The sequence below is a fragment of the Prinia subflava genome, chromosome 24 (assembly GCF_021018805.1).
Source record: "Prinia subflava isolate CZ2003 ecotype Zambia chromosome 24, Cam_Psub_1.2, whole genome shotgun sequence".
NCBI lineage: Eukaryota > Metazoa > Chordata > Aves > Passeriformes > Cisticolidae > Prinia > Prinia subflava.
In genome coordinates, this window is record NC_086270.1 from 725,012 (window position 1) to 752,176 (window position 27,165).

The 27,165-nt window shown below is 61.1% G+C and overlaps 4 protein-coding genes across 10 annotated transcripts; 2 read left to right on the forward strand and 2 right to left on the reverse strand.

Moving 5' to 3' along the window:
* Positions 1-1,677: 1,677 nt before the first annotated feature.
* Positions 1,678-9,671, reverse strand: PDIK1L (PDLIM1 interacting kinase 1 like). 3 transcript variants are annotated; one of them, XM_063418807.1, is made up of 3 exons: positions 9,582-9,671; positions 7,448-8,795; positions 1,678-4,655 (listed from the first exon to the last, which is right to left on the reverse strand). In XM_063418807.1, exons 2-3 carry the CDS (start codon positions 7,730-7,732, stop codon positions 3,915-3,917), a joined length of 1,026 nt encoding a protein of 341 aa, XP_063274877.1. In that variant the 5' UTR covers positions 7,733-8,795; positions 9,582-9,671; the 3' UTR covers positions 1,678-3,914. The 3 variants fall into 3 exon arrangements, with proteins under 3 accessions (XP_063274877.1, XP_063274878.1, XP_063274876.1); XM_063418808.1 differs by having other exon boundaries at positions 7,448-7,749; positions 9,582-9,663; XM_063418806.1 differs by lacking the exon at positions 9,582-9,671 and having other exon boundaries at positions 7,448-9,530.
* A 1,887-nt stretch (positions 9,672-11,558) lies between these two features.
* TRIM63 (tripartite motif containing 63) lies at positions 11,559-15,366 on the forward strand. 5 transcript variants are annotated; one of them, XM_063418803.1, is made up of 10 exons: positions 11,561-11,976; positions 12,084-12,250; positions 13,380-13,548; positions 13,818-13,913; positions 14,035-14,268; positions 14,418-14,440; positions 14,576-14,700; positions 14,811-14,888; positions 14,997-15,043; positions 15,094-15,363. In XM_063418803.1, the coding sequence occupies exons 1-9, from the start codon at positions 11,818-11,820 to the stop codon at positions 15,005-15,007; spliced, it is 1,062 nt and encodes a 353-aa protein (XP_063274873.1). In that variant the 5' UTR covers positions 11,561-11,817; the 3' UTR covers positions 15,008-15,043; positions 15,094-15,363. The 5 variants fall into 5 exon arrangements, with proteins under 5 accessions (XP_063274874.1, XP_063274873.1, XP_063274872.1 ...); XM_063418802.1 differs by having other exon boundaries at positions 14,997-15,040; positions 15,091-15,363; XM_063418804.1 differs by having other exon boundaries at positions 11,559-11,976; positions 14,814-14,888; positions 14,997-15,366.
* An 814-nt stretch (positions 15,367-16,180) lies between these two features.
* Positions 16,181-18,942, forward strand: SLC30A2 (solute carrier family 30 member 2). The gene is made up of 8 exons (XM_063418800.1): positions 16,181-16,360; positions 16,519-16,718; positions 16,951-17,097; positions 17,334-17,487; positions 17,578-17,734; positions 17,914-18,019; positions 18,110-18,244; positions 18,424-18,942. The coding sequence occupies exons 1-8, from the start codon at positions 16,311-16,313 to the stop codon at positions 18,567-18,569; spliced, it is 1,095 nt and encodes a 364-aa protein (XP_063274870.1). The 5' UTR covers positions 16,181-16,310; the 3' UTR covers positions 18,570-18,942.
* Positions 18,943-19,044: 102 nt separating this feature from the next.
* Positions 19,045-26,555, reverse strand: EXTL1 (exostosin like glycosyltransferase 1). Its single transcript, XM_063418778.1, has 11 exons — positions 25,910-26,555; positions 24,479-25,714; positions 21,672-21,765; positions 21,485-21,592; positions 20,954-21,073; positions 20,739-20,871; positions 20,539-20,657; positions 20,162-20,257; positions 19,978-20,064; positions 19,696-19,856; positions 19,045-19,584 (listed from the first exon to the last, which is right to left on the reverse strand). The coding sequence occupies exons 2-11, from the start codon at positions 25,411-25,413 to the stop codon at positions 19,155-19,157; spliced, it is 2,283 nt and encodes a 760-aa protein (XP_063274848.1). The 5' UTR covers positions 25,414-25,714; positions 25,910-26,555; the 3' UTR covers positions 19,045-19,154.
* Between the last annotated feature and the right edge of the window lie 610 nt (positions 26,556-27,165).

The following is a 27,165-nucleotide window of genomic DNA, read 5'->3' on the forward strand; positions in this document are numbered from 1 at the left end:
GGAGCACCTGCCAGGCACTCGCTGTTGAACTGGAATATTTGGACAAGGCAGATTCCCTTTGGGATAGAAAAGGGATGATTTGAGGGGCCCTTCCTGGCATCAAACTCCCAGGCAGCTCCTGCTTTTCTTCGGGAGAGGGCAGGGCTGCGAGGCTTGTTAGACCAGTTTAAAAATACCGAGGGTTCAAACGGGCACGAATAAACCTGAAAGCAGCAGCCGAGCCGAGGGAGGACCCGTGCAGGTCGGGACTGGAGCAGCGGGGCCCGGAGGGGCTCCCGTGGATGTTCCAGCCCCAAAGGGCGCCGAGGGCTGGGCAGTGCTGGGACCCCGGGGACAGCCAGGAATGACAGAGACAGGAGGAGCTGCTGAGGCTGAGGGGAGCAAGCCCAGGTCAGGATGGAGGCCTGAACCCAGCGCTGCTGCAAAGGTTTTTAGGTTGCACCGGGTTCCATCCCAAACCTGAGTGAAGGAGCCTCTGAAATGAACAGGAATAGCCTCGGCTCCTCTCCCAGCCCATCCTCGGGTCACTGGACACCTCCCTGCTCCTAAAAATGGGGCTTCAGACTCCCCCAAAACGCTCCAGGGCTCCTGAACAGCACCTGCAGCAGCTCAGTCGGGCATTCCCGCCTCCCCCGTGTCCCGCGGCCGCTCTGGATGCTCTGTGGCATCCCAGGCACATCCCTGCGCCTTTGCTGTGCCACAGCACGGGAACTGCAGGCTGGGAAGGGGAACGGAGCAGCCGCTGCAGCACCGCCCGCTGAGGCTGTGTCTGAACGCTCCCAGCTGGCTCTGCCCGGTCCCTTCCGTGCCCAGAGCAGCAGGAGGGATCCGAGCCACGGCCCAGGAGGATCCACGGGAAGCACAGGGAAGAAGGAGCAAAGGGAAAAGCGAAGTGGGCCAAGGGGAGCTCTGCTTAAACCAAAACAAAGCACAAACAGCACCAAGGCGAGGTCCTGGCCCGGGAACGGGGCCAGCCGGAGCCTCCGCACGCTGCAGGAGGAAAACACGGCCGAGGTTGGGTTCTCCCAGCCCAGACACGGCTTCAATTATATCTAATTTCTGCACCAGGGCATTTCCCTGCAGATTCCCCCGCCCTCCCTAGGAGCTAAATATATTTGAAGTACAGTATATACTATATATATAGTGTATATCTATATATACACACACACATATATATGGTTTATTTTTCTTCATTTTGTGGGGAAGGAATTCAGCCTGTCTGTATTTAAAATCACCACGTTTAGAATTAATCCAAACGCAGGAATTTCTCCTTTACTAAAGGTCTTTACCCCCTAAAAAACTGAATCTGAATCCAAACTACATTGACTCAAGGACAAGGCTCCTGCCAGGTGGGAATCTCCCATTCCAGGTGGGAATCTGCCCCTTCCTGGCACCAGGAATCCACACGTGCAGGCACAGGGGAGAGGGCTGGGCTTGTTGTGGGGTAAGAAATTCCAAGACAAACTCATTTACAGCGCTCCCAGTCTGCAGCTCCCTCTGCCCAGAGAGCTGCTAATTAAAACATGCAAATGAGGGCTGCCCTTTGCTGTCATGGATAAGTCATGATGTTCCCTCACCTTCACTGCTAAGGTTTCTCGGGACATGTGGGAACAGCAGGACGCTGTCCCTGGAGGGCAGCACTGACTGAAAGCACTCCCTCATAGAAAGTCCTTAAACTTCACTGAAAATCAAGATTTTATTTCAAAAACAGTCATGAACTTAATAAATTACACAATAATTTTCCTCATTATAAATTCTCCATAAAATATATTTTACAGTTTGTAAAGAAAAACACGGAAAAAAAAAATCTTTCCCAAGTGCTGGAAAGTGTCTTGACTTGGTGTCACGCTGGTGAACGACCCCGCAGCTGCTACAACTTGATTTATTTCCTCAAAACAAAGACCTCAGACAACAGAAAATCAATGAGAACACAGAGCTCGAGGAGTACCAGTGTCACCCAACAGCGAGGAGAAGCACCATGAGAGGGATTTCAGGTACCCCCGACCTGTAAAGTGGCAATCAGTGCAAAGAAACCCTCGGGGAGTCAAACAGCCCAAAGCTCCCTGTGCCAGCCCCTCATTTGTGCCCTGCAGAGGGGCCCGGGTGGCTCAGGGCACCTCGGAGGGGTGGCTGTGGCTGTCACTTCTTCCTGCTCACCCCCTCAGTGTTAAAAAGCTCTCAAGTTTAACATGAATTATAAATCCCTTCGAGTTTTTCTCATCCTATGACCCTGCTGGGATGTGAGAACTGGGAGGCAGAGTTGGCACAAGCGAAGTGTGTTCGTCTGAGGATCACTCCCTAAAGGTAAGAACTGAAAAAATAACAAGAATTAAGAACTAAGGCCAGCTGGGTGACAGCCACCAGCTCACACAGCACCAGGTAAGAACAACCTGTGGCCTGCAAAGCCTCAGAAGTTCGGCAGAATCTGAATCCTTTGCTTTTGGAAAAACAAGAAATCATATTTTGTTTATTTGCACTCCAAGAATAAACACTGAGTGCCCAGAACTGCCATCCCAGCACTAAGAGGAAACAGTATTCAAAAAGCAAATTATACAAGGAAATACTTACAGCCATTTTCAGGTAAGATTTGGGTGGGGGAAAAAATTAAATTGGATTTTGTAAAGAAAACTGGCCCTTCCTGCAGCTTTAAAGGCAATTTTGAGACTCTGCTTTTTTCCAGAAGGTCAGACTGGATGGGAAAGGTCAGTGCTGCACCCAAAAGAACAAAGTGTGGTGCTGGCACAAAGAGCTGCTGTCAGCCCTGCAGTGTCAGGTGGCCCCAGTGAAACCTCCCAGCCTCAATCTGCTCGTGCAGCCAGAGCTGGGGATAAGCAGCTTCCAACTGCTGCAAACCCCCATCCTCCCATCTGTGCTTTTAAATAAAGATCACTTCTTTAAAAGGAGGGAAAAAAAAAGAAAAATGAACCTGGGCTGCCCCGTTTCACATGGCTGTGACTGAGCTTTGTCCCAGCTCTCACAGCAGGTGAGGGCAGGGGACAGAGCCACCCCTGTCCCCTCTGGATTTGGGGCAGTGCCAGAGAGGAAAGGCCATGGCTGTTGGGATTATTAGTGGGATTCAGTCAGTGGGAAAACTGTGCTGCCACCACATTTTGAAGGATTTTAAGATTATGCTGCTGGATTCCCTCATCCACATTGCCATAAACTGAGGGCACAGAATTGTCTGAGATAAATCCTCAAGGTGCTATAGGATTATGGACACCAGGGCAGAGAGCATGTTGAAAAAAGGCAGATTAATCAATTAATAAAAGCAAAATCAAATGATCAATGACCCAGCCCCCCTGCCAGCACCTGACTGTACATTTTTAATTTGACTCCCTCAGTGATGAGCTCGTTAAGCTCTAAGTGCTAAGATCAGCCACATTAGCACTTGGAAAGCAGCTGATCCCCTTGCATTGCTTTTTTTGTTTACAAAGTCAAGTCTTTGAAATTAGATAACAAAAATAAATAATAAAGCCATTCAGGCCTGGGGAAGGAGGGGTTTTTCTCACCCCCCTTCTTCACCCAGATTTCTATAGACCCCAATCATCCAGACCCACAGCAAATAACTTAAGTGCCACACGCTCCCAGTCACTCATATACATAAATATATACACAGATTACATTACAAAGCCTCAAGATTTGCACTGCCAGCATGCAAATCTTTTTTTTTTTTCCATGAGAGTTCCTAATACTGACATAGGAAACTGGAATGTGTGAGACACTCCACGACAGAGTGCTGGAAATCAAGTAGTGTTGGCTCTTGCAACATCCCCCTGCCAGTGCACACCAAGGAGCAGCCTCACGTCTCACTCTGGGCTCTCACACCGCGGCCAACTCAGCATCCCTGTGGGGAAACTGGTGCAAACCCCCCCTGCAGGTGAGCCCGGGCTGTGCCTGCCGGGCAGCTGAGCCCCTCACGTGTCCCAGCTGCTGTCCTTGAAGGCGATGTTGACCAGCCTCAGCTCCAGCTCGAAGGCGTCAGGCCGGTCCTGCGGGTTGGCCGCCAGCATCTCCTTGATCAGCTGCTTCATGCGAGCGTTCATGGACTTCTTCTTGACGGGGATGAGCAGCTCCATCTTGGGGTTCTCCAGCAGCGCCTCGCCCACGGGCACGATGGCCGTGCCCTGCCTGACGTAGCTGCCCAGCAGCTCCTTCTTGGTCTCGGTGTCCACGAAGGTGATCCTCTCCAGCATGGCCCAGATGATGATGCCCAGGGCGAAGATGTCGGCCTTGGCCGTGTAGTGTCCCTCCCACACCTCGGGGGCCATGTAGAAGTCGGTGCCGCAGGCGGTGGACAGGAAGCATTTGTTGACGCTGGCCGGCTCCTCGGGGTTCTGCCCCGACGCCGAGCACACCTTGCTCAGCCCGAAGTCGGCCACCTTCAGCGTGGGCTCGGGGTCGCTGGCGCCCGCCCTGCCCCGCGAGATGAGGATGTTGTCGGGCTTGAGGTCGCGGTGGATGATCTGGTTCTTGTGCAGGAAGGCCAGGGCGCTGCTCAGCTGCAGCATGAAGCTGGTGTTGGTCCTGCGGTTGGGCTTGCGGGACAGCAGGTACTCGTTCATGTCCCCCCCGTCACAGAAGTCCATCACAAACCACAGGTAGTAAGCACTTTTGGGGTCAAAGGCTATTTCTCCTTTTAATGAGGTTTCTACAAGCTGCAACGAGGAAAAGAACTGTCATAACTACCTGATGATCACAAGAGGGATAGGATGGAAAAACGCGTGAGATCAGGATCTTCAGAGAGGGGAAATCTGGGTTAGATACACGGAAGGAACTGCTCCCTGTGGGGCTGGGCAGGCCCTGGCACAGGTGCCCAGTGAAGCTCTGGCTGCCCCTGGATCCCTGGAAGAGTCCAAGGCCAGGCTGGAGCAAGCTGGGACAGTGGAAGCTGTCCCTGCCCATGGGAATGAGGGAAGGTTTAAGATCTCTTCCAACCCAGACCATCCTAGGACTGCTCGACCCTCCTCTCAACAGTCCAGAGAGTAAGATATTGCAAAGGGGGAAAGAGAACATTATGCAAACGTTTTTATGTAAAAGAGAGAGAGAAAAAAAATCACAATATATTTGCCAGCCTCCTTATCTTCACTCGTGGGGAGCATATCAAGCTCAGGCTCCTGCCCAGAAGCAGAGCTCGACCCTGATAAGAGAATTTTCAAAGATACCCAGTGGCCATTGCCCTCCCATCTGTCCCAGCTGGACAGTGTCCCACCCTGACAAAGCCTGTCCCACCCACTTTGCCAACAGCTCTTCGGGACAAACAAAGTCTCACAAGTCACTCCACACAGCTCTGTTTATCCCTGAGAGATTTTTAAAGCCTGTTCTCCATTCCTGACACATTAATGGATTCCAACAAGTTAACACAGGATCCCTGAACTCGGGAGAACACTGATCTGCAGGCACAGCTGAGCACGGAGCACCCTTCCCACCAGCATTACCCACATGGCATTTTCAGGAACACAGGCTGAACAGCCAGTTCTTACAGCTGCTTCACACAGAAAGCAAAGTAAAACCTGCAATCACTTTTGCTAATCCTGTTTACACAACTCCATTTGCCTCTTTGGCTCCTCTGAGGTGGCTCTGGAAAGAAAGTCCTGCAATTATTTCTGTTAGTAGTAAACCAATGGATACTAAATCAAAAACGAAGGGGTGTGTTAATATCTAGAGAGGCATTTTGAAATGCTTTTAAAAAGCGATCTTTTCAAGAGAAAAAATGGTAGGAATTTACAGCTATCTTCCTAGACCAATTTAAACAGTAAATCTATTTTAGAGCTAAAAAATGCCTTACTTAGGGTTTTAGTCAGGAATGGTGAGATTAGGCTATCTCAGGGGAACAGGGAGTCTCCTCTGCCAATAGGGCACCAACACAGACTCACAGGAGCTGCACTTGCAGACGCTGTGAAAGTTGAGACAACAAAATCCACCCCCCACATCTGTGACAGTGGCAAAGCACCAGCAGACAAGGCTGACTCAGGACTCAAACTCTACAGATTTGGTTCAGCTGGCGCTGAGAATCTGCCCCAGAGCCCTGCAGGGGAGGGGGACAGCCCTTCCTCAGCTCTGCACCATCACCCGGGACAGGCTCAGCCCCGGGCTCTGCCCGTCCCTGCTTCAGCCCGGGCTGCTACAAAGCGACGCCGCCCCTCAGCTCAGCTGTGCCCTTTGCTCCTCTCCCCGGAGCAGCAAAACAATCGGTGCTGTTTGCCCCTGGAGCTCTGCCCCAGCTCCAGCTCCAGCGGGGCTCTGGGAGCTGCTCCCTGCACATCCACCCCCGGCAGCTCCACTGGAACCGGGGAGGGACGGCTCCGACCTCTGCCCCACGAGCTGGCCAGAGCTGAGTCAGCCTAATCCTCAAAAAACGAGTCAGGAGCAGCTCCCGAGCCACAGGGAGCTGGCAAAGCCAGGAATCCTGGTTCTCTGGCATCTGCAGGGCTGCTCACAACAAAGGGTGCACAGCAGACAGCAGGAGTGACAGTGAGGACTGAAATAATAAAAATAATAACAGCTGAGTGGGGACAACACAGCGAACACTGAGCAGGCTGAAGGCTTCTCAAACCACACACACAAATTTCTGCCTGGGGTGATTTATACTTGGGGCTCCTTCTTGACAAGGGAATTAATTACATTATCGTTCAATGTCTGTTCATCTTCAACCTTGAAGGACGCTTTCAGAGTGATATGTATTCCCTTATTTATACCTTTACCACTCTTTGAAGAGATTAATAGTTATTTATTAAAAAACAAGAACAGCTCATGGTGTGCTACCAACTGAGTCTTGTTTCTGAAAGAATTGTAAGTGTTGGCTTCCTATAAATCACTGATTTCCTCTTCCAAGGACACCCAGGATGGAATTCCTCCAAGCTCTGTGCCAGGATAGAGAGCTCTTTAATCTGCAGCTGCCAAGAACTCCACAGCCTGCACTTCCCCTGGGCTTCACCTGCAGGGCTTCCTCAAATCATCCAAACAGATTTGCATTAAACACAAATTCTGGACTCTTTTAGAGCAGCCCAGCTTCAAACCCAAGATCCAGGTGATTGTTCCATGGTGTTTTTTTTTAAAGCTCTCTGTTGAGCTCTGGGTGTCAGCAATGCCAACAGCCCCCTGGCCTGACTGAGCACAGCCCAGACCCCACCTCCTTCCCCCCAGCACATCTCTGTTAAATTAAAGATCTCTGTTAATTTTTTTAGATTTAAAGCTCTCTTGAGCTCTGGGTGTCAGCAATCCAACAGCCCCCTGGCCTGACTGAGCACAGCCCAGACCCACGGCCTCGACTGCCCCACCTCCTTCCCCCCAGCACATCTCCGTTAAATTAAAGATCTCTGTTAATTGTTTAGATTTAAAGCTCTCTGTTGAGCTCTGGGTGTCCACACCCACGGCCTCGGCTGCCCCATCCCTTCCCCCCAGCTCTCGGTCACCGATTCCTCCACCCCGCTCCCTCGGCCTCGAGTACCTGCAAGTACAGGGAGGAGCTGGAGCCATGGGCCATCTTCTGCACCATGCCATCTTTCTGCAAGATGCACTCCTCCAGGTGAATGACGTTGGGGTGCTGGCTCTTGATACTGCTAAGGGCCCAGAACTCGCGCAGAGCCAGTTCCACGTTCTCGGGAGCGTGGCACCGGATCTTTTTCACGGCCACGCGGGCACAGGTCCTCCTGACGACCGCTTCGTACACCACACCATAACTGCCACGACCAACCTCCCGAATTAGATCGTACTTAGGCTGGCTACTCACCATCTTCAAGAGCAAAGGTTCTGGGGAAGGGGGAAAAACCCACACAACTAAAACTTAGGCACAGAACCGGGCTGTGTTTTCCCCCCTAGGGGCTGGCGTGGCCCAGACCCCGCCGTTAACGGGGGTTCAGCACTAGAACATTCCAGAAGCTCCTCCATAAACCTGCACCTCTTGCCACACACCAGGCCAAAGGGAAATTACATCTTTCTGTTAAGGTTTCAAACGCAGCCCGGCAGGTTCAGGGTGGCAGCAATTCAAACCTAGGCTGGTACGGTGCCGGGACAGGAGTGTGGAGAGCGCTCCCGCTCCGCTCCCTCAGCGCCTTCCGTGAGCATCTGCAGCAGTGACAGGAGGGTGTCATGCTCCCCATCCAGCCCGGAGAGCACGGCAGGAACAGCTTTAATTAACTGCCTTTCTGTGGAGATGACTGCAGGAGCAAATGTTTTCTGTTATAATTAAGTTGTTTTACTCAGAGAAGAGAAAGCTTCGATGCCAATTCACTCTTTAAGGTGACTGGTTTTTCTCCAAGCCTCCTCCGCATGAGGAATCTACAGCTATGAAAGGTTAAAAAGGGTAGCTGATTGCAGAAGTTTGCACCCAGCATCTAACTTTCACTTTTGCTCAACAGAGCAAGGACAAAAGTTAAGTTATTGCTCTGGAAGTAAAACAAGAGACACACACACACAAAAAGAAAAAGGAAAAACAAAAAGCCACCAAACCCTGCTGCAGATTTATGACCCTCCCTGCACGCTGCCCTACAGGATTACAAACCAAACACCAGCACCACCTTCACACAACCAAACTAAAACGGGACACTGACTGGAGACAGCAGTAAATGAAAATAAAAAATAAAAGCTTGACTAGCCAAGGATCACTGGTCAAACAGAATGAAACACAAACCCAAAAGCAAATAAATAAATAAAGAAAATCACACTGATAGATCAGAACTACAGTAGCTTTAAGACAGCCAGTGATAAAGGTAATTCTCTTTATGTCAGGCAATAAGGACCACATTGAAACGGCCTGATATTAGTAGGAAGCTTTCAAGTATTTCCACTGCTTTAGGCTTTTTTGTTTTAAGGAAAAAAAAAAAAAAAAGAAAAAGAGAGAGAAAAAAGGTATCATCAGTCTCAGGCAGTGCTACAGAGATATTTTAACCTTTCAGCAAAGCTGCGTGAGGGACATTTGCAGTAAGGTTTTGAACCCAGGTGTGACGTGTGTGAGAACCGCGCTGCCGGGAGAACGCGCTCAGGGGATGGGCCCGGGCTGCACCTGCGGCAGGGCTGCGGCTCCAGGTGAGAGCCCCAGCACTGAGATCTGACGGGCCAGCGAGGGCCGGAGCCTCATTCCCCCAAATAACTCCGGGGAAAACACGCGCTGCGTTCCTCAAACACGGCACACCGGGCTCCGGGCGGGCGCACCGGGCTCCGGGCGGGCGCACCGGGCTCCGGGCGGGCGCACCGGGCCCCGCCGTGGCCCCGGCGCTGCCCGGCCCCGTCACGGCCCGGCCCCGGCGCTGCGGGGCCCGGCCGAGCCACAGCGGGCCGGGGCCGCCGCTCGCCGCGTTAACGGCAGCAATTATGGAATAATATAAATATAGGAATCATAGGGATAATATAAATGCACCCTTCCTGCTGCGGGCGGCCGCACCGGGCCCCCACCTGCGGCTGTGAAGGGAAGCACCGGCGCACCGCTTACCCCTGAGGGGGGGACGATGCTGCCCCGCTGGGCCGTGCCCGCCGCAGTGGGTAGCGGACCCCCACCCACCCTGGAGCGCGGATCCCACCCCGCTACAACCCCCGGGGGCCGGGGAGGACGTGGGGCCGAGCCGGGCCGGAAGAAGCCGCGTTACCTCAGCGCCGCCGCCGCCGCCGCCCGGCCGCCATCTTAGGGCTGCGCTCCGCCCGCCTTCCTCAGCCGCGGCCACGCCCACCGCGTGGACACGCCCACTCTGGGCACAGCGCTCTGTGATTGGCCAGATGAGGGGCGGGGCGGGGCGAGCGCGGTGGGCGTTTAATTGCATTAATTAATCAATTACTTAAATGTCTGTTTATTAATTAGGAAGGAATTGTTGCCTGTGAGGGTGAGCAGGCCCTGGCAAAGGGTGCCCAAAGCGGCTGTGGCTGCCTCTGGATCCCTGGCAATGCCCAAGGCCAGGCTGGATGGGGTTTGGAGCAGCCTGGGACAGTGGAAGGTGTCCCTGCCGTGGCAGGGGTGGCACTGGAGGGGCCTTCAGGTCCTTCCAAAACAAACAGTTCCGGGACTTTATGATTTATTGCTTGGCCTCCAGAAAAAAAATCTGTACAGCTCCTCTCGCCCTGGGTTGTGCTCTGGCTTTGTGTTACAGTGACACGGGAGCTGTCACCCCTCTCTGTTCCCTGTTCTGAGCCACAGCCCCCTTTCCTCCCCAGGCTGCAGGGCTGGAAGTGCCCCCCATGCCCAGGAGCTGGGGGCACAGGGCTCCTGTCAGAGCCCTGCTGTCTCCTCAACCATTGCAAAGCCATCACAGGGACATTTCGGGAGAAGCCAGGGCCACCTGCTGCTCAGAGCCCTTCGAAGACCAAGCAGAGGGAGATTCATTCCTGTAGTGGGCTCTCCAGGGTTAATTGGGAAGGATCCCAGGGGTGATTAGTGCCCTGGGTCCTGCCTAAGCTGTCCCAAGCCAATTAGGGGCCAACGAGCCCCTTGTGGGTTCGGAAAGCTGCTTAGGGCATTACAACCCCTCTGTTTCCGTGAATCCCCTTAATCGAGTCCAGAAGCAATTAGTTAATCAATGTCAGCCAGGGCAGGGCCAGGTCTTGTCTGGGTCCGGGCAGGGTCCGACCGCTGCGTGCCCTCCGGGGTGCCCAGCCAGCGCTGTTCTCCTGCCAGCGCCTCTCTGGCAGAGCCCCAAGGGCCGGAACGGGAACGATTTTGCAAGATGTGCCCGGCACAGTCACTCGCTCCACACGTGAGCCTGGGCGGAAGGAGGCCCAAAACAGCTGCGGGGCTGCCCTGGGCGGGGAGGGGTCAGTGCACCCTGACACCGTGTGCCTGTGCATCCATGTGTGTCATACATCCCTGTACCTGTGCATCCATTTATCCATGTACCTGTGCATCCCTGCATCCCTGCACACCTACACCTGTGCACCCAGGTACCCCTGCACCCCTGTAACCCCTGCACTCCTGTACCCCTGCACTCCCTCCTGCCCGCAGTCGCTGTGGGCTCCGCAGCTGCCACCCTGCCCCACCCTGTCCCCCATCCTGACCCATCTGTGCCGAGGGTAGGGTTACCCTCCGCCCGTGCTGACAGCTCTCCCTGAGGCCAGCGCTGGCCCCTGGCCAGCCAGCCAGGGATCGTGTCCGGGGCTGTTTCCAGCCCGGGCTGTGCTCACCCGCTGCCCCCCGGCCGTTTCTGGGTCAGCTTTGGAACCCCAGCAGAGGAGCCAGCTGGGTCACGGCTGTCACATCGCTGTGAGGAACAGCCTGAGCAGCCCCTGCTGTGTCAGGGGTCATAGGGGAGCCCCCAGCCCCTGCCTGGGAAGGGGGCACCCGCTGCATGTGCCAGGCAAGGGGGCTGCATCTCCCCAGAGCTGCCTGTCCCCTCCAAGCACGCAAGGAGCCACTGGCGAGGTGTGTTAGTACCACACAAGGGGTCGTGTTTTGGGTGGGAAAAGGGACAAACCCTGTTTCAGCCACCCCCTGCTGCAGCTGGCCCAGCAGTTCCTGATTTCTGGAACCATCACCATGTCCTAATGAGCACGGGGCTGGTGTTTGCCCCTCCTTGCCCCGCTCTGATGCTGTTTCGGGGGCGTGCCGGGCTCAGGCTGTGCGGGATGTGTCTCACCCGGCCGGGGGCAGCGCGGGGCCCTGTTTACCCCGCGGCTCCCGCTCGGGCACGTCCCGGCACGGGCGGGCAGCGCCTCTGGACAGCCTGTGCCCGACTTGTTTACCGGCCCTCCCCGGCGCTCACCGCCGTGTGACAGGTGCTGTCCCGACACCCGACACCCGACACCGCGACAGCGACCCGCGTGACGGCAGATATGGATAAATATCGGGGCCGGCGGTGCCGGCGGCGAGAGCGCTGAGAGGAGAGCACTGCCGAGCCCATGGACTTCCAAGCCGGAATCCTGCAGGATGGCAGCCCCATGGAGAGCCTGGAGAAGCAGCTCATCTGCCCCATCTGCCTGGAGATGTTCAGCAAGCCCGTGGTGATCCTGCCCTGCCAGCACAACCTGTGCCGCAAGTGCGCCAACGACGTCTTCCAGGTGAGGGGGGTCCCTGTGCCCCTTCTGTCCCCATGCCCAGGCTGGGGGGCACTGGGACATTGTGGGGATACTGATGGACCCCCTCGATGTTCATCTTCCCCTCCCAGGCTGCCAACCCGTACTGGCAGAGCCGGGGCTGTTCGATTTCGGGGGGCCGGTTCCGGTGCCCCTCGTGCCGCCATGAGGTGCTGCTGGACCGCCACGGTGTCTACGGGCTGCAGAGGAACCTGCTGGTGGAGAACATCATCGACATCTACAAGCAGGAGTGCTCCAGGTGGGCATGGTTGGCCGTGGCTGGGGGTACATGGGGATATGGGGACATGGGGACGCGGGGATGGCCCCCTCCTGTGCCCCAGTGCCAGCACTGAGGCCCCAGAGATTGCACCTGGGGGTCTTTCTGCTCAGTGATCCCAATTTCAAATCTTGTCCTGACTCAAATCTTCCTCCCTCAACCAAAATCTTCCTCCCTGGACCCAAAACTTCCTCCCCCAACCCAATTGTCCCCTCTATCCACAGCAGTTTGTGCCTCTGGCTGTCCCAGGGGGTCCCTGAGGGGTGGTGGCAGCTGGGCAGTCCTGCTGTCCCCCGAGTGCTCTTGCTGGAACATTCAGTGGGAGATAAGAGGTGTGGAGAAGGAATCCAGGCTCTGCTTGTGACAGCAGGCACTGAGGCTGATAAGGGACAGAGGGACAGTTTGGGGGGGCCCCAGTGGGTACAGACACGAAGCTGGGGGGGGACAGAGGGGTCACAGGCTCTCGAGGCAGAGCAGTGGCCCCGGCCAAATTCCCTGAACCGCAGTAAATATTGTGTGAGAGCCATGGGGACGGGGACGATGGCGCGTGGCAGGTGTCCGTGCTGCCGGGGGGGCCGGGGGCCAGGCCTGTCCCTGTGTCAGAGCCATGGCTTGTCCCCATGTCCCTCCTCGCTGTGGATGGGACGATTGAGCTGCAGCCCCCATCTGGGACCCCCCAGGGGTTTCTGGGTGTCCCCACCCCAGTCACACGATGGGTGACAATAAATCCAGGCAGCCCAAGGCTAAAATTAGGCACTGGTGCAGCACCTCTGGCTCGCAGGCCCCCCGTCCCCAGTGCCACCCGCTGCCATGCCCAGTGCCACCATGGCCTAAACTGGGACATACTGGGGCTTACAGAGGCACAGAGGCTGGTGGGAGCAGCTGTGGGGTTATGCAAGGATCTGGCTTCTTTCCAGGGGACTTGATTTTGGGGTGACAGTGGATGTGTCACCACGGTGGGGGTGACGCTGCGGTGAGGACACCATGGTGGCAGGGGTGTGCCTGCAGTGGGGACATCACCCTGGTGTGGATGTCACCATGATGGGGACATCACCCTGGTGTGGATGTCACCGTGATGGGGATGTCACCATGGCCGTGCCACCCTCCCCAGCAGGCCACTGAAAAAGGGGGAGCACCCCATGTGCAAGGAGCACGAGGACGAGCGGATCAACATCTACTGCGTCACCTGCGAGGTCCCCACCTGCTCCATGTGCAAGGTGTTCGGTGCCCACAAGGACTGCGAGGTGGCCCCTCTGGAAAGCGTCTTCCAGGGCCAGAAGGTGCTGTGGGGGGACCCGGGGGGGGCTGCGGGGGACACGGATGTGCTGAGCTGGGACAGTGACAAATAACACCGGGACTGGCTCACGGGGTATTAATAGCCCCGGGTGACTGTGCCCAGGAGACAGACAGACTAAATTTAGGCTGTGGCTGGTGAGGGTGTGGGGGAGCAGAGCTGGGGACAGGCGATGCCCAGCCCGTCCCCATGGTGGGACAGGGGAAGTTCCAGTCCCCACAGGAGTTAAAGCTTCTTCTGTCTGTCCCTCACCAGACTGAGCTGAACAACTGCATCTCCATGCTCGTGGCGGGGAATGACCGCATCCAGACCATCATCTCCCAGCTGGAGGACTCCTGCCAGAGCACCGAGGTGAGGAAAGGGATAAAAGGAATCCCCCAAAAGCCTGGAGTGGGCTGGAGCCCACGGAGCAGGGAAGCCTTGGGTGCCGGCGGGAGGCAGCGGTGGCATCCCTTGTCCCTTGTCCCCGCAGGAGAACAGCGAGGCGGCCAAGAGGGAGCTCTGTGCTCGCTTTGACGCCCTGGCGGCGCTGCTGGAGGAGAAGAAGGCGGAGCTGCTGCAGCGCATCTCGCAGGAGCAGGCGGACAAGACCGCCTTCATCCAGAGCCTCATCTGCCAGTACAAGGAGCAGCTGGAGAAGTCGGGCCGGCTGGTGGAGACAGCCATCCAGGCAGCCGAGGAGACCGGGGGGGCCGCCTTCCTCATGGTGAGACCCCCAAACCTGCCCCCTCCCTGCTGCTGCCCCATGGGCTCCCATTGTTGGGGGCAACCCGGTGGCTGCTGTGGCTTCACTCACCTCCTTCTCCTCCCTCTTGTCCTTCTCCTCCTCCTCCTTCCCGTTCTCCCTCTCCACAGAATGCCAAGCAGCTCATAAAAACGTAAGTGCTCAAACTGGGGAAATCTCCACGATCCAGGCCCCACGGGCAGGGCTGGCGAGGGGGGGATGCCCTGACCCCCTGCCCTGGTGCCCCAGGGTGGGACAGGGACACACCCACCCTGCTCTCCCTGCCCAGGATCGTGGAGGCCTCCAAGGGTGCTCGCCTGGACAAGATCGAGCCGGGCTATGAGAGCATGGATGCCTTCTCCGTGAGCCTGGAGCACCTCACCGAGGCCGTCCATGCCCTGGACTTCGACCCGGGTAACCCAGCCCCAGCACCCCTCCACTGACCCCCACCCACCTGGGGACACCCCCTGCTTCTCCTGGTGGCTCCTGCTGGCTCCTGGTGACCTTTGGCCGCTTGTTTGCAGCAGAGGAAGATGAGGAATACTTTGATGGGGAGGAAGAAGAGGTGGAAGAGAGCGCAGCGCCTGAGAGGACGGTGATGGGTAAGGGGCAGAGCACGGCTGCAGCCACCTCCCCAGGACCCTGCAGCACCACGGGGGAGCTCTGGGGGCTTGGACCCTCCTTGATCACTGCATCCTCTCCCTTGGCAGCTTCCCTGTAGCCACAGCAACGTTCCCGGCGCGGGAGAAACCCTCCTGGGCACAGGATGGGAGAAACCCCTGGGCACAGGATGGGAGAAACGCCCCCGGGCACAGAATGGGAGAAACCCCCCGGGCACAGGATGGGAGAAACCCCCCGGGCACAGGATGTCCGGCGATGGATTTGGGATGGGGGGGACACTCGGCAGGGACCTGGCCAGCCGGCGCCTGCCCCAGCACAGGACACTTTTCTATACGGGTGCAAACAGGACAATTCCGCACGTTTTGTAATTCCCTTGTTTTGTATATAATTGTCACGGATTTGAAATTTGTGTATTTTGTAAAGAAAACCGGTGCTTTGGGTGGTCATTTTCTTCCTCGCCTCCTGCTCTCGGCTCACCAGCCCCGCATGGGCACCGGGGATGGGTTTGCCAGGCTGGTGCCATCACCGGTGTCCCTGCCAGCACCCGGTGTGGCAGAGGGACGCCTCCAGTCCAACTCTTAATTTCCATCCTCATTAGCACCTCTGGCAGTGCTGGCAGCTGCTCCTGGCCGCCTGCCCGGGATGTAACAGGTCGGCACCCGGCAGGATTTATCTCCTGGGGATGGGATGCCCTGTCCAGAGCTTGCCCTGGGCTGGAGATGTGGCACGGGGGGGCTCAGGATGCTCCAGGCTGGGCCAGCCCCTGAAATGGGGATGGTGTCGGCATCGAGGTGATGGTTTGGTGCTGGCTGAGCTCAAAAATACACCTGGGATGAAAAAAATACACCATAAATGCAAATATACAGCCTAAATGCAGAAGTACCCCATAAATGCTTTTCTCCTGCAAAAAATATAAGTCCTGCTCGGAGGGAGCCAAGAGGAAACTGAGGCAGCACCCAGAGCTGAGCCACAAGAGCAATTAGCCCCAGGGTAATTAACGCTGCTCACCCAGGGTGGGGGGAGGGTCCAGCCTTATCCATCACACGGCTGGATCTAAACTGGGGGGCTCGGAGGGCTCCCCAAAGCGGGGCGGGGGGGTCACCGTGTGCCTTTGGAGGGGACACGGGGATGTTCCACCCCCCTCTGCCCCGGGGACTGCACCCAGCCCGGGTGCGCAGCTCCTGGGGACGCTCGGGGGGTCCCAGCGCAATCCCCCCCCAGCAGCCCCCGGGGGCAGGCGAGGCGGCCCAGCCCGGGGCAGGCACCGCGGGCGCTTTGCAGCCGGCTTGGCCGTCCCTCCTCCAGCCGGGATTTGCACACGAATCCCGGCTCTTCACACGAGCCGAGGCCACCGGCTGCCACCAGCGCCGGCCACAGCCGGGGCCACCCGCGCCCGGAGGAGGATGGCAGCCGGCGACGAGAAGCGGCACCTCCTGAGCGAGGGCCCCGGCGGGTACGGGGGCGCGGGGGGGGGCCGGAGGTGTCGCGCCCCCTTTTTGCTGTGCGGCCCCCGAGTGGGGTCTGGCCGGGGATCGGGCTGGGGGGGCGCATTCAGCGTCCAAGCCGCCCCCCCAAAGCCCTCCCGGCCCCAGCCCCGGCTCTGCCCGGCAGGTCCTGTGCGGGGGCCGCGCAGAAGGACGGGCACGGCGCGGCGCGGGGACAGGAGCCCGCCCTGGAGCTGGGGACACGGCGTGGCCAGCACTGCCACACGCGGGGGACCTGCGGCCACCCCGGGCAGCAGCAGCGGGCGCGCAGGAAGCTCTACCTGGCCGCTGGCATCTGCCTCTTCTTCATGCTGGGGGAAGCCGTGGGTGAGTGCTGGGTCCCCGTGGGGTCACCCCGAGGGGCTGCCCAGAGCCCCTCCTGTCCTGAGCCCCTGCTGTGGGTGCGGCCAGAGCTCCCTGGTGGTTTTCTGTGGGTCAAACACCCAGTGGACCCCACTGTGGTACGGGCTGAGCTGATCTGTGCCCAGCTCGGGGAGGGGCCCCTGCCACGTCCCCCCCCATGTCCCCCCGATGTCCCCCCCATGTCCTGTGTCCACAGGCGGGTACCTGGCACACAGCCTGGCCATCCTGACGGACGCTGCCCACCTCCTGACGGACTTTGCCAGCATCATGATCAGCCTCTTTGCACTCTGGGTGTCCTCACGCCCCCCCACCAAAACCATGAACTTCGGATGGCACCGGGCAGGTAACGCGGCGGCACCGCCCGGCGATGCCATCAGGGCAGCCCAGGGTGCCCTCCCCGCGAGGACCAGGGGCTCTGGGGTGCCCTGAGGGGCCTGGGGAGCCCTGGCAGAGTCCTGGCACCATGGCCCTGTGCCTGAGTGCTGGGTGCACCCACTGTGCCCCAACACTGCTGGGGATCCTGGGTTGGTGCTGGGGATGGCACGGCAGTGAAGCAGCAATGGGGGGGTCTCTCCACAGAGATCCTGGGGGCCCTGCTCTCTGTGCTCTCCATCTGGGTGGTGACGGGGGTCCTGGTCTACCTGGGGGCCCAGCGCCTGCTCTCGGGGGACTACGACATCCAGGGCGGGGTCATGCTCATCACCTCAGCCTGCGCCGTGGCCGTCAACATCGTGTACGTGCGGCCACACGGCCCCTGCCCTCCCGGGGTGTCCCCTCCCTGAGCCCGGTGGGCCCTGGGGTGTCACCGGTGCCCTGTCTGCAGGATGGGGGTGGCTCTGCACCAGACGGGGCACGGGCACAGCCACGGGGCAGGCGGGGAGCAGCCCAGCGCCAGCGTCCGCGCCGCCTTCGTCCACGTCGTGGGGGACCTGCTGCAGAGCCTCGGCGTCCTCATCGCCTCCTACGTCATCTTCTTCAAGGTCTGGGTGGCACTGGGGGAAAAGGGGGTGCTGGGGACACGGGGACAGCGGCTCCAGACAGCCATGGCCAGGCACAGGGTGAGACAGAGAGGACTGGGTGCCCGCCCTGCTGGTCCCGATGGGGATTTGGAGTGAGGTGATGGTGCTGGAGGGGCCTCACCCCCTGCCACCCCCTCCAGCCCGAGTACAAGTTCGTGGATCCCATCTGCACCTTCCTCTTCTCTGCTCTGGTGCTGGGGACAACGCTGACCATCCTCCGTGACGTCCTCCTCGTCCTCATGGAGGGTAGGGACCCCGGGGGGGGCCTGGGCTGCGGGGTCACCCATGGGTGCCCTGGGCCCCGTCCCTGCAGCTCCCGCGGCTCTGCCTCCGCAGGGACCCCCAAAGGGATGGATTTCAACGCGGTGCAGGAGACGCTGCTGGCGGTGAGGGGCGTGGAGGCCGTGCACAGCCTGCACATCTGGGCACTGACAGCAGCGCAGCCGCTGCTCTCGGTGCACATCGCCATCAGTGAGTGCCACAGGGGGACAGGGGTGCCAGAGTGCACATGGCCATCAGTGTCACAGGGGGGACAGGGGTGCCAGAGCCACTGCTCTTGGTGCCCATGGCCATCAGTGAGTGCCACGGTGTTGGGTGGGGAGGGTCGGGGTTTCCCCACACCCCGACATCCCCACGTTTTCTCCTGGCAGACGCGGCTGCCAGCGCGCAGGAGGTGCTGGAGGAGGCCAGCTCCCGGCTGCAGGGCGCCTTCCGCTTCCACACCACCACCATCCAGGTGGAGAGCTACTCGGAGGAGATGCGGGACTGCCGGCAGTGCCAGCCCCCCCGCGACTGACGCCCGCCCGCGCGTCCCGGGGGTGCTTCTCATGTGTGGAAAATAAAGCAGAGCACACGGGGGTGTGGGGGGAAGTCGGGTCTGGGTGTTATCTCCGCTGTCTGTAGGAGCCAAGGACAGACCCAGGGCTGTGCCTGAGAGCGGCTCTTGGAGGCCGGCCACCTAATATTCCCTATTTCTATTCAGCTGGGAGCAAAGACAGCTGAAACACGCCCCTTCCCTTCTTCGGGGAGAGCTGCGAAGCAATGCGGTGCTGGGCTGCCCAGGGGCTGCGGGGGACCCAGCTGGAGGGAGGGAGGGAGGTCACACACACCTCTTATCGCTGCTCTGTTTGCCTTGGGAAGGCGAAGGACTCTCCCTCCCCGCAGGGCTGGGGGGGTTGCCCGGGTTATTCCCACCAAAAGCTGGTGCTCCCAGTGCTCCCAGTACTCCCAGTGCTTGTCCCACATCCCACAGCCACCATCCGGGTCCTACCTCCGCACCCTCCTTTATTGCACTGGTAAAACCCAATAACGAGTAAAACCCCGTCAGCTCCCGGAGGGCTCCGTGCACCGGGAACGGGACACGGCCCCGGCCCCGCAGCCCTCACGGCTTCTCCAGGCTCGGGTATTTCTTGCGCAGGACGGAGACCTGGTCCTTGAAGAGGACGGGGTCGAGGCGCAGCTGCGAGGACACCAGGGGCATGTAGCCAAACCAGTCGGCCAACTGGTTGAGGCAGTCCTGCCGCTGGGAGGAGCGGCGGCCGCCGGCCGTGCCCGTCAGCCCGGCGGGGGCAGAGTGCGGGGCCGAGGGGCTCCGCTGCCCGGGCGGGGGGGTCCCCGCAGCCCCATCCCCGCACTCCGCACGCTGGGCCGCCGCCTCCTTGTGCTGCTTCCGCTGGGTCACCTTGATGGGTGGCAGCTTGGTGACAGCGGCCACCAGGACGTTCATCAGGATGTCCTCGCAGGCGGCCAGCCCGTCCACCAGCTCCCGCAGCCCCGCGGGCAGGTACTCGCTGAAGAGGCTGTGGTAGTACCTGGAGGAGGAGAACGGGGCGAGGGCAGGATGTGGGCGAGCCCCCGGCCCCGCCAGCCCCTCCCGGCCCCGCCAGCCCCGCCCGGCCCCGCCAGCCCCTCCGGGCCGGTACCTGTGGTAGAAGGCGGCGGCGGTGAGCACGATGGAGAGCTCGTTGGTCCATTTGGAGGTGTAGCCCCAGCGCCCCTGCTCGGGGTCCCAGAAGTGGCTCTGCGTGGGGAAGCCCACGATGCGCTCGGGGAAGCTGCGCCACACCAGGAAGGCAAAGTCCACCTGGCACGGGATGGGCACGGGGTCACCCACGGGGTCACCATGCTGCCCCTGGAGGACGTAGGGACATGGGGACAGCCCTGTGGTGACCACTGAGCATCCGAGGGCCCCGGGATGGCCTCACCTCGCTGGTGGAGAGGCTGGTGTCCTCGTCCAGACTCAGCACCGCGTCTGTCTGGATGGCCTCGAGGGGGAGGAAGCGGTCACTGAGCTGAGGAGGGAGGACAGACGGGTGGGGCTGTGCCTGGGGTGGCCGTTCTGGCTCCCTGCCCTGTCCCAGATCCCTGCCTGCACCCTGCCCCTCTCACCTTCCTCCTGCCCTGGATGATGCTCAGGGGCACGGCGCTCTGGGGCCATTTCCCGCTGGGGGGAGGAGGCTTCTTGCAGCTCCACAGGACCACGATCTGCAAGGAGGAGGACAGGCCTGGCCACAGGGGTCTGGTGGGTTCTCTGCCTCATCCCAGACCATCCCAAAACCATCTCATGGCAGTTTGGACCAGGATAAACTCCCGGGTGGTCCCACCTCCACCCCAGAGGGCTGTGGACACAGCTCTGCCCACCCAAAGGTGACACCATCAGCCACCCCCTCCACCCCCAGACCCACCCATCCCCTGTCTGACCCACGGGACCCAGCCCCATCCCGATGGATCCCTGCAGGGGTGACACGGGACCCAGCTCCTCCCACCTGGGCACAGTACTGGGATCCAGAGACAGCCTGGATGAGCCTGAGCATGGGCTGGGACAGCGACCCCGCTTGTGAGACCGCCCGGATTAAAGCTGTGAACTTCTTGGAGGGGCTGTAGCCTGAAAAAAAGGATGGGAAAGGAGAGGTGTTGTGGCATGCCCCGAGTTTGCCATGCTCAGCCGGGGCAGGCAGGGTCCTACCATGCTGCAGGTAGTAGAAGGGAAAATCCCCAAGGTGGGTGGAGAAGTCAGGCAGGACCAGGAGTCCCCCGGGCAGCGAGTTCCAGAGGAAGCGGGAGCGGGAGCGGTGTGGAGACAGGCGGTCCTTGATGATCTGCCAGAGGCCCCAGTGATGCTCCCAGCGCCCCGGCTGGGACCCTGGCAGCTGGGGAGGGGCTTCGGGGTGGGGGGCTCACCTCCAGCGTGGTGTGCACGATCTTGTCCACGGAGGAGAAGTAGGCATCCCACAGGAACTGGGTCTGCTGCTGGAAGGCCAGCACGCGCTCCGGGTGGATGCAGCGCACGGCGGAGGGGATCTGTGCCGGGGAGCAGCGGGGTCCTCACCTCAGCTTCCCCCCAGCTGGGCTCCTTGCCTCTGTCCCCTCCAGCTGTGCCAGCTGTCCCCCGGGACAGCCCCTGCCCACGGATGTGGTGTGTGGGGCAGTGTCTCCTCTCCCTGGAGCAGGATGGGGCCCAGGATTCCCAAGGGTTTGTGCCTGGGAAAACGCTTCCCACCTTTCCCCCGGGATGAACAGTGCCCCAGGACTGCAGCTGGAGCGGGACCCCCCCCTTCCAGACTGGGTCAGGCCCTCCTGCATCTGCCACAGGAGCAGTGCCAGGCTCAGCTGCGTGGGGCTCACCCCCAGGCTTGGCTGAGGGCTCCACCAGCACTGGCACTGGGATCGGGGGTCAGGTGCCCGATGTGGGGCAGGATCTGGCCTCGGTACCTGCAGCAGGAGCCTCTCGCTGCCCACCACAGCAGCCTTGCCCCAGTCGATGGCCTCGGCGAAGGGCAGCTCCCAGCCGTCACTCAGAAGCACCGGGATGCAGGCGGCCTGTGGAGGGAGCCCGCAGGCTGGGACACAGCCCCCAGACCCTGGTGAGGGGTCCCTGGTCCCCCTGCCCACCCTGTACCTGCAGAGCCTCGAGGAAGCGGAAGGAGCCCAAGCGCCTGCCCCGGGGCACGATGCAGAAGGTGGAGTTGTGCAGCAGCTCCTGGTAGTCAAACCTGGCGTGGGAGAGGGGGTGGGGGTCAGGCACGGCCCCCTCCCCTCCTGTGAGCATCCGGGAGGTGCTGCTGGCCCCCGGCAGGTGTGGAGCCAGCGTTAGGGTCGGTTTGGACTGGCCTGGGCTCTGAACATCCCAGGTTTTGTGGGAGCAGAGATCTCCTGGGTGATGAAGGGATGTACCTGGGCATCCCTTAAAGAAGGGGGGTCAGGATGGGACCCCAGTGCCCTTCGAAGGCAGGACCCAGCTCCTCCCACCCTCCAGCAATGCCACCCCACGCAAGGCCACCACCCCAACCCCCGAGCCCGAAACTGCAGCGACTCCTCCGCCGTGCCCGGACTTGCAGGGCAGGACCGGCCCTGCCTGCCCCGGCAGCGCTCGGGGGTGGGCACTGGGTGCCCGCAGCGCGGCCCCCCCGGCCCGTGGGGCTCTGAAAGCCCCTTCTGTGCCGTGCTGGGGAGAGGCTCGGCCGCTGCCGGGTCCCTGCGGCCGCGCCGGAAAATCCAATATTGACTTTAGGTCGGGACAGACCCCGTCTGTTCCCGCCCGCGGGGAGGGGCAGCCGCTCCTGGATGGGCTGGGGGGGACTCGCATGGCCCAGCCGGGTGGGTGAGAGGCCAAAAAGAGCCCCTGAAATGTGCTGGTCCCCCGAGACAGGGTGTCTCTGCGGTGGGACGCGGTGCTGGTGCCAAGCTGGCAGCCGGGGCTGTGTCACCTCCGTGGGTGCTGGAGCACTCTTGGCGAGTCCCGGCGCTCTGGGATGCGGGAAATCAGCCCCGATGCCAAGGCACAGAGTTTTACAACAAAACCCGCCTCTGGATGAACGCCTCCAAAGGATGCCAAACCCCTTGACCCGTTAACACTCAAACTCCTGGCCGGGAAGCTGGAGGGAAGACAGCGGCTCAGAGAGCGCCCAGACCCCGATGGAACCACAGCAGCGACAGCCACATCCCCGGGGCCAGACCCGCGTGTCACCTCTCCTCGGGGACCCCGGACCCTGCCGTGACCCCCGGCACGCCCGGGGGCCGTGCCCGCAGCCGGTGCCGCGGGGAGGCTGGCGCCGGCCGGGCTGCGGGGCCGAAGCCTCCCGATGGAAACACTTCGCTCCTGACGCGCTGCGGTTTCCGGGCAATCGCCGTCAGGGCTTCCTTGTTTTGTCAGCCCCCTTGGCCCGGCCCCTCCGCGGCTCCGGCCGGGCACGGTGCCACCGGCACCGGCGGCTCCACAGAGCCTTTCCCAACGCGGGGCAGCGGGGCCGCGGCACTGCCACAAGCCGCTCTTTATCCCAGAACAGGAGGGGATTGTCTGGGGCAGCCCCCTGGGCGTGAGGAGGATGATGGAGCCCCCAGCAGCGCCTTCCTCTGCTCCCTGAGCTGCCCCCACCGGGACAGCACCGGACACACCGGGCGAACGGGAGCGGGAGTCTCCCTTGGTCCCCTCCCCGCTGGCCCGTCCCCTGTCCCAGTCTGGGAACATCTCCCGGGGCAGGAGGGCGTCAGTCCCCGCAGGAGGTCGGGCAGAGCTGGCTCCGGTGGAGATGCCAGTGGTTTCTTGCCCGGTGTCCCACAGGGATGGGCAGAGCGGTGGAGGCTGGGGTCACACACGAGCACGCTGCCCCTGCCCCGTGTTCCTGCTCAATCCGCTGCCCAAAGCCATCCCGGGAGAGGTGTAAATCCCCCTGTGTTTGCAAACAGCATTAGGGGATTACCTGGGTGGGCGGATGGGGGGGAGTTCTTGTCCCACTGCCCCTTGGCACAGCGTGGGGCTGACCCTGGGCCCGCTGTCCTGCCAACCCCGCTGTCCTGCCGTGCCCATCCCAAAAAGTGCTGACCCTGCTGGGCTGGCTGCACCCTCCAGACAGGTCCACGTGGTGCCTGACCCATCCCAAAGCCCCGGCTAATCCCAGTGCCAGCACCCCGGTTCCACTTTTACCTCCCAGCACCTCCTAAGACGCTTTGAGGATGATGCCCAGCGTGGCCTCTCCCCATCTGCTCTGCAGCCGGGCGGCTGGGGGATGTCCCAGGCAGTGGGATGGGGACCTGCCCACTGTCTGTGGGATGGGGTCTGTGTGCACCAGCCCTGGATTCAGCAGCTGGTGATGGGTCCCAAGTAGTTGGATGGGGAGGTGAGGAGCTGGAATGTGTCCCTGCAGGATGGAACCCCCCAAACTCACAGAACTTTGTGCCCCCAGTTCTTCCACCAGTGAGTCCATCTCATGCTGCTGCCACCACGTCCATTTGTGATGGGGGCACAGGGGGACCCCCACCCACCACCACCAATTAAGCTTGGGGCTGCCCACACTGGTCCCACAGACCCGGCAGTTTTGTGGGATTTTCAGTGGAGCCAGTGAGGGGGGGACGGTTCGGGCTCATCTCCAAGAGAAACGTTTATGTTGGGGGAGAGCGGGAGGGGGGAGAAGAAAAGCGTCATTCATCAGCGTTCGGAAAAAGGGAAATCGTATTAGAGGCGGTGGCGGCGATTGCAGATAAGAGCTGCTCTCGCCAGATTACCCCAACTTTAATACAGGGCAGGAAAGCCCTGAGCAGTCAGCGCCGCTCCCCACGGCAGTGAAACCCTCACCCACTGCAGGAGAACCCAAAACCTCCCTCTGGAGCCACCACAGCCGGTCACAGCTGCACCCACAGAGAGGCAGGAGCACCTGTGGGGTGTCCCAGGGCCCCAGACCCTCCCCTCCCACCCCACCTGTGCCTCACCTTTCATAGTCGACGTTATCCTTGTCGCAGCGCGTGTCCTTGTGCTTCTCCCAGTCCTTGCCGTGCTTGCAGGTGGTGAGGGAGATGATGTCGTGCCCGTTGTGGATGTGGTGCAGCGCGTTCCGCGTGCCGGAGCCGATGCCGGTCAGGTACCGCTTGCCCTTGAACACCAACAGGTATTTCTTCCTGGGGGGCACCGAGCCCTGGTGCAGCCAGCCCCTGTCCCCGCCGCGCTGCGGGTGCTCCTTGGAGAACAGAGGGATGGAGATGTCAAAGCCAGGCCGGAATCTCTGGGTGTCGAAGCTGGCCTTGGCCAGCATGGCCTGCCCGGTGTCGAAGCCCAGCTCCCCGGTGTAGCTGGGCCAGGTGCCCGAGTAGAGGTTGAAGATGAGGTGGTTCCTGCCGCCGTTCCAGAGCGGGAAGCCGCGGATCTTCTCGTCCACGTTGCGGACGTACTGTCCCGAGAGGTGGTCACGGTCCAGCGTGTCGATGCCCAGGATGAACACACAGGCCTCCTCGGGGTTCACTGTGTGGTAGCGGGAGCGCTCGATGGAGCTGAGGATTTTGCCGTAGGTCTCCGAGACGGGCTGGCCCCGCTCCTGGGGGTAGGTGAACACTTTGAAGCCATTCCTCTCGCACCTGGAGAAGTCGAAGCAGGTTTCCATCCGGCATCTGCTGCTCCCGTGAGTGCTCAGCTGTGCCGCCCGCCGCTCCCGGGGGGACACCAGGGAAGGGTCCCCATCCCTCTGCAGCTCCTCGGGGTCCGCAAAGCTCCTGAGGAGGGTCCGATCTGTCCAGCGGGGCCAGCTCCTCCGGGCTTCTGCTTTCCTCCCAGGAAAGAAAGCGAAACGGCGCAGCTGATCCCCTCCAAAGAAGAAAAGCAGGAGCCAAGAGGCAAGGAAAGTCAGGCAAATGTATTTCTTCCTGGTCTGCATAGATTCACACGCAGCCCCAGCTCCTCATCGGGCTCAGATGGGTGCCAGAGTCCTTCAAGGGGCCGATGTTCCCAATCCCGAGTGGGATGGGTCCTGGTCCCCAGGTATTGTCCTGTGCCCTTGCAGTCTGTGACAATCCCCACTTTCTGCCCGCTCTGCCCAGGGCTGTGCCGGTTTCTCGGGACCGTCCCGGTGTCTGGTTGCAGAGCAGAGCCCGGTGCCCGCTGTCCCAGCCGCTCACTCCTCCGGGCCCCCGAGCCGCCACAATGACATTTCCATCGCTTGACCCAGCTTCAAATCCCTGGAGAAAGGGAGAGGTCGCGTCGTCACCGTCCCGTCGCCGCCAGCCGTGTCACCACAAGTGGCTCCACACATCCCTGCGGCGGGACCCCCCTCCCCAACTCCCTTGGGAATAAAACCCTGGCAATAAACCCTCCCGCAGCCACCAGAGCCCCCCTCTGTCCCCTGCTCCCTCCCTGCCCGGTCCCCCCGTTACCTTCGGGGAGCCGCGGCCCCGGGTGGGTGCCGGGCCGCCGTGTCCCGGAGCCCCGATCGCCGGCTGCCCGCGGCTCCGGGCTGCATCCCCGGCCGGGGAAGGCGGCGGAGCAGCCGCCGAACCGCCCCGCCGGGCTCCCGGTTCGCGGCCGGGCGGAGGAGCCGCTGCGGGAGGCCCCGCTCCCGGGGCGCTGGGCGTGTGCGTCCCCCTTGTCACCTTGTCTGTCTGTCCCTCCGCTGCGCTCTCTGCTCCCGTGCCCCCCCGGATGCCTGTCCAAGACCCCAGCTGCTCTCCCTGTCCTCCTGTCCCTCCCCGGGACTGGCTGTCCCCTGTCTGTCTGTGTCCCCTCCGGGACTAACTGTCCCCCTCGGAGCTGGCTGTTCCCCTCGGAGCTGGCTGTCCCCTGTCCGTCCGTCCTCCTGGGACTGTCTGTCCCCTGTCCCCTCCCAGATCTGGCTGTCCCGCGTCAGTCCGTGTGTCTGTCCCGCCCAGGGCTGGCTGTCCCCTGTTCCCTCGCGGAGCTGGCCGTGCCCTGTCGGCCTGTCCGTGCCCGCGGGGCTGTCTGTCCCGGTGTCCGTGTCCGGCTGTCCCCGTGTCCCGCTGTCCGGCCGGTCCCGGTGGTCCCGCGTCCCCCCCGCGCTCCACGTGCCCCCCCCGCCCGCATCTGTTACACGGCCCCTGGCCCCGCCCCCTGTCCGTTTGCCCCGCCCCCGGGGTGCCATTGGCTGTCCGCTGGCAGGAGTGGGCGTGTCCGGCGAGCCCCGCCCCGCGGCGCGCGCCCATTGGCCGCGCCCACGTGGGAATGGGGGGGGAGCGGGGGGGGAATCCCCGCCCGAGCCAGGGGGTCCCGGGGGGGCCGGGGAGGAGAGGGGACCGACCCGAGCCCGTGTCCCCTGTCCCCCTGTCCCCCTGTCCCCCTGTCCCCCTGTCCCCGTGTCCTCCTGTGTCCCCGTGTCCCCCTCTGTCATCTGTCCCCCTGTCCCCGTGTCCCCGTGTTCCCCGTGTCCCCTTTATCTCCTTGTCCCCTCTATCCCCCTGTCCCCGTGACCCCCTGGTCCCCAGGTCTCAGCCCCCCAGGGGACCCCCAAAGGGACGGGGCAGTTCCGATGAGGCCGTGGGGCAGCACAGGGAGCAGGGACAGAAACCACCTCCATCCAGGACCCTCTCCCGGGGTGGCTTTGCCGGGGTGATTTGGGGGTGCTGGGGGGGCTGACCCCATTCGCGGGCCGGGCGTGGGCCGGGCCTGGCAGCACGGA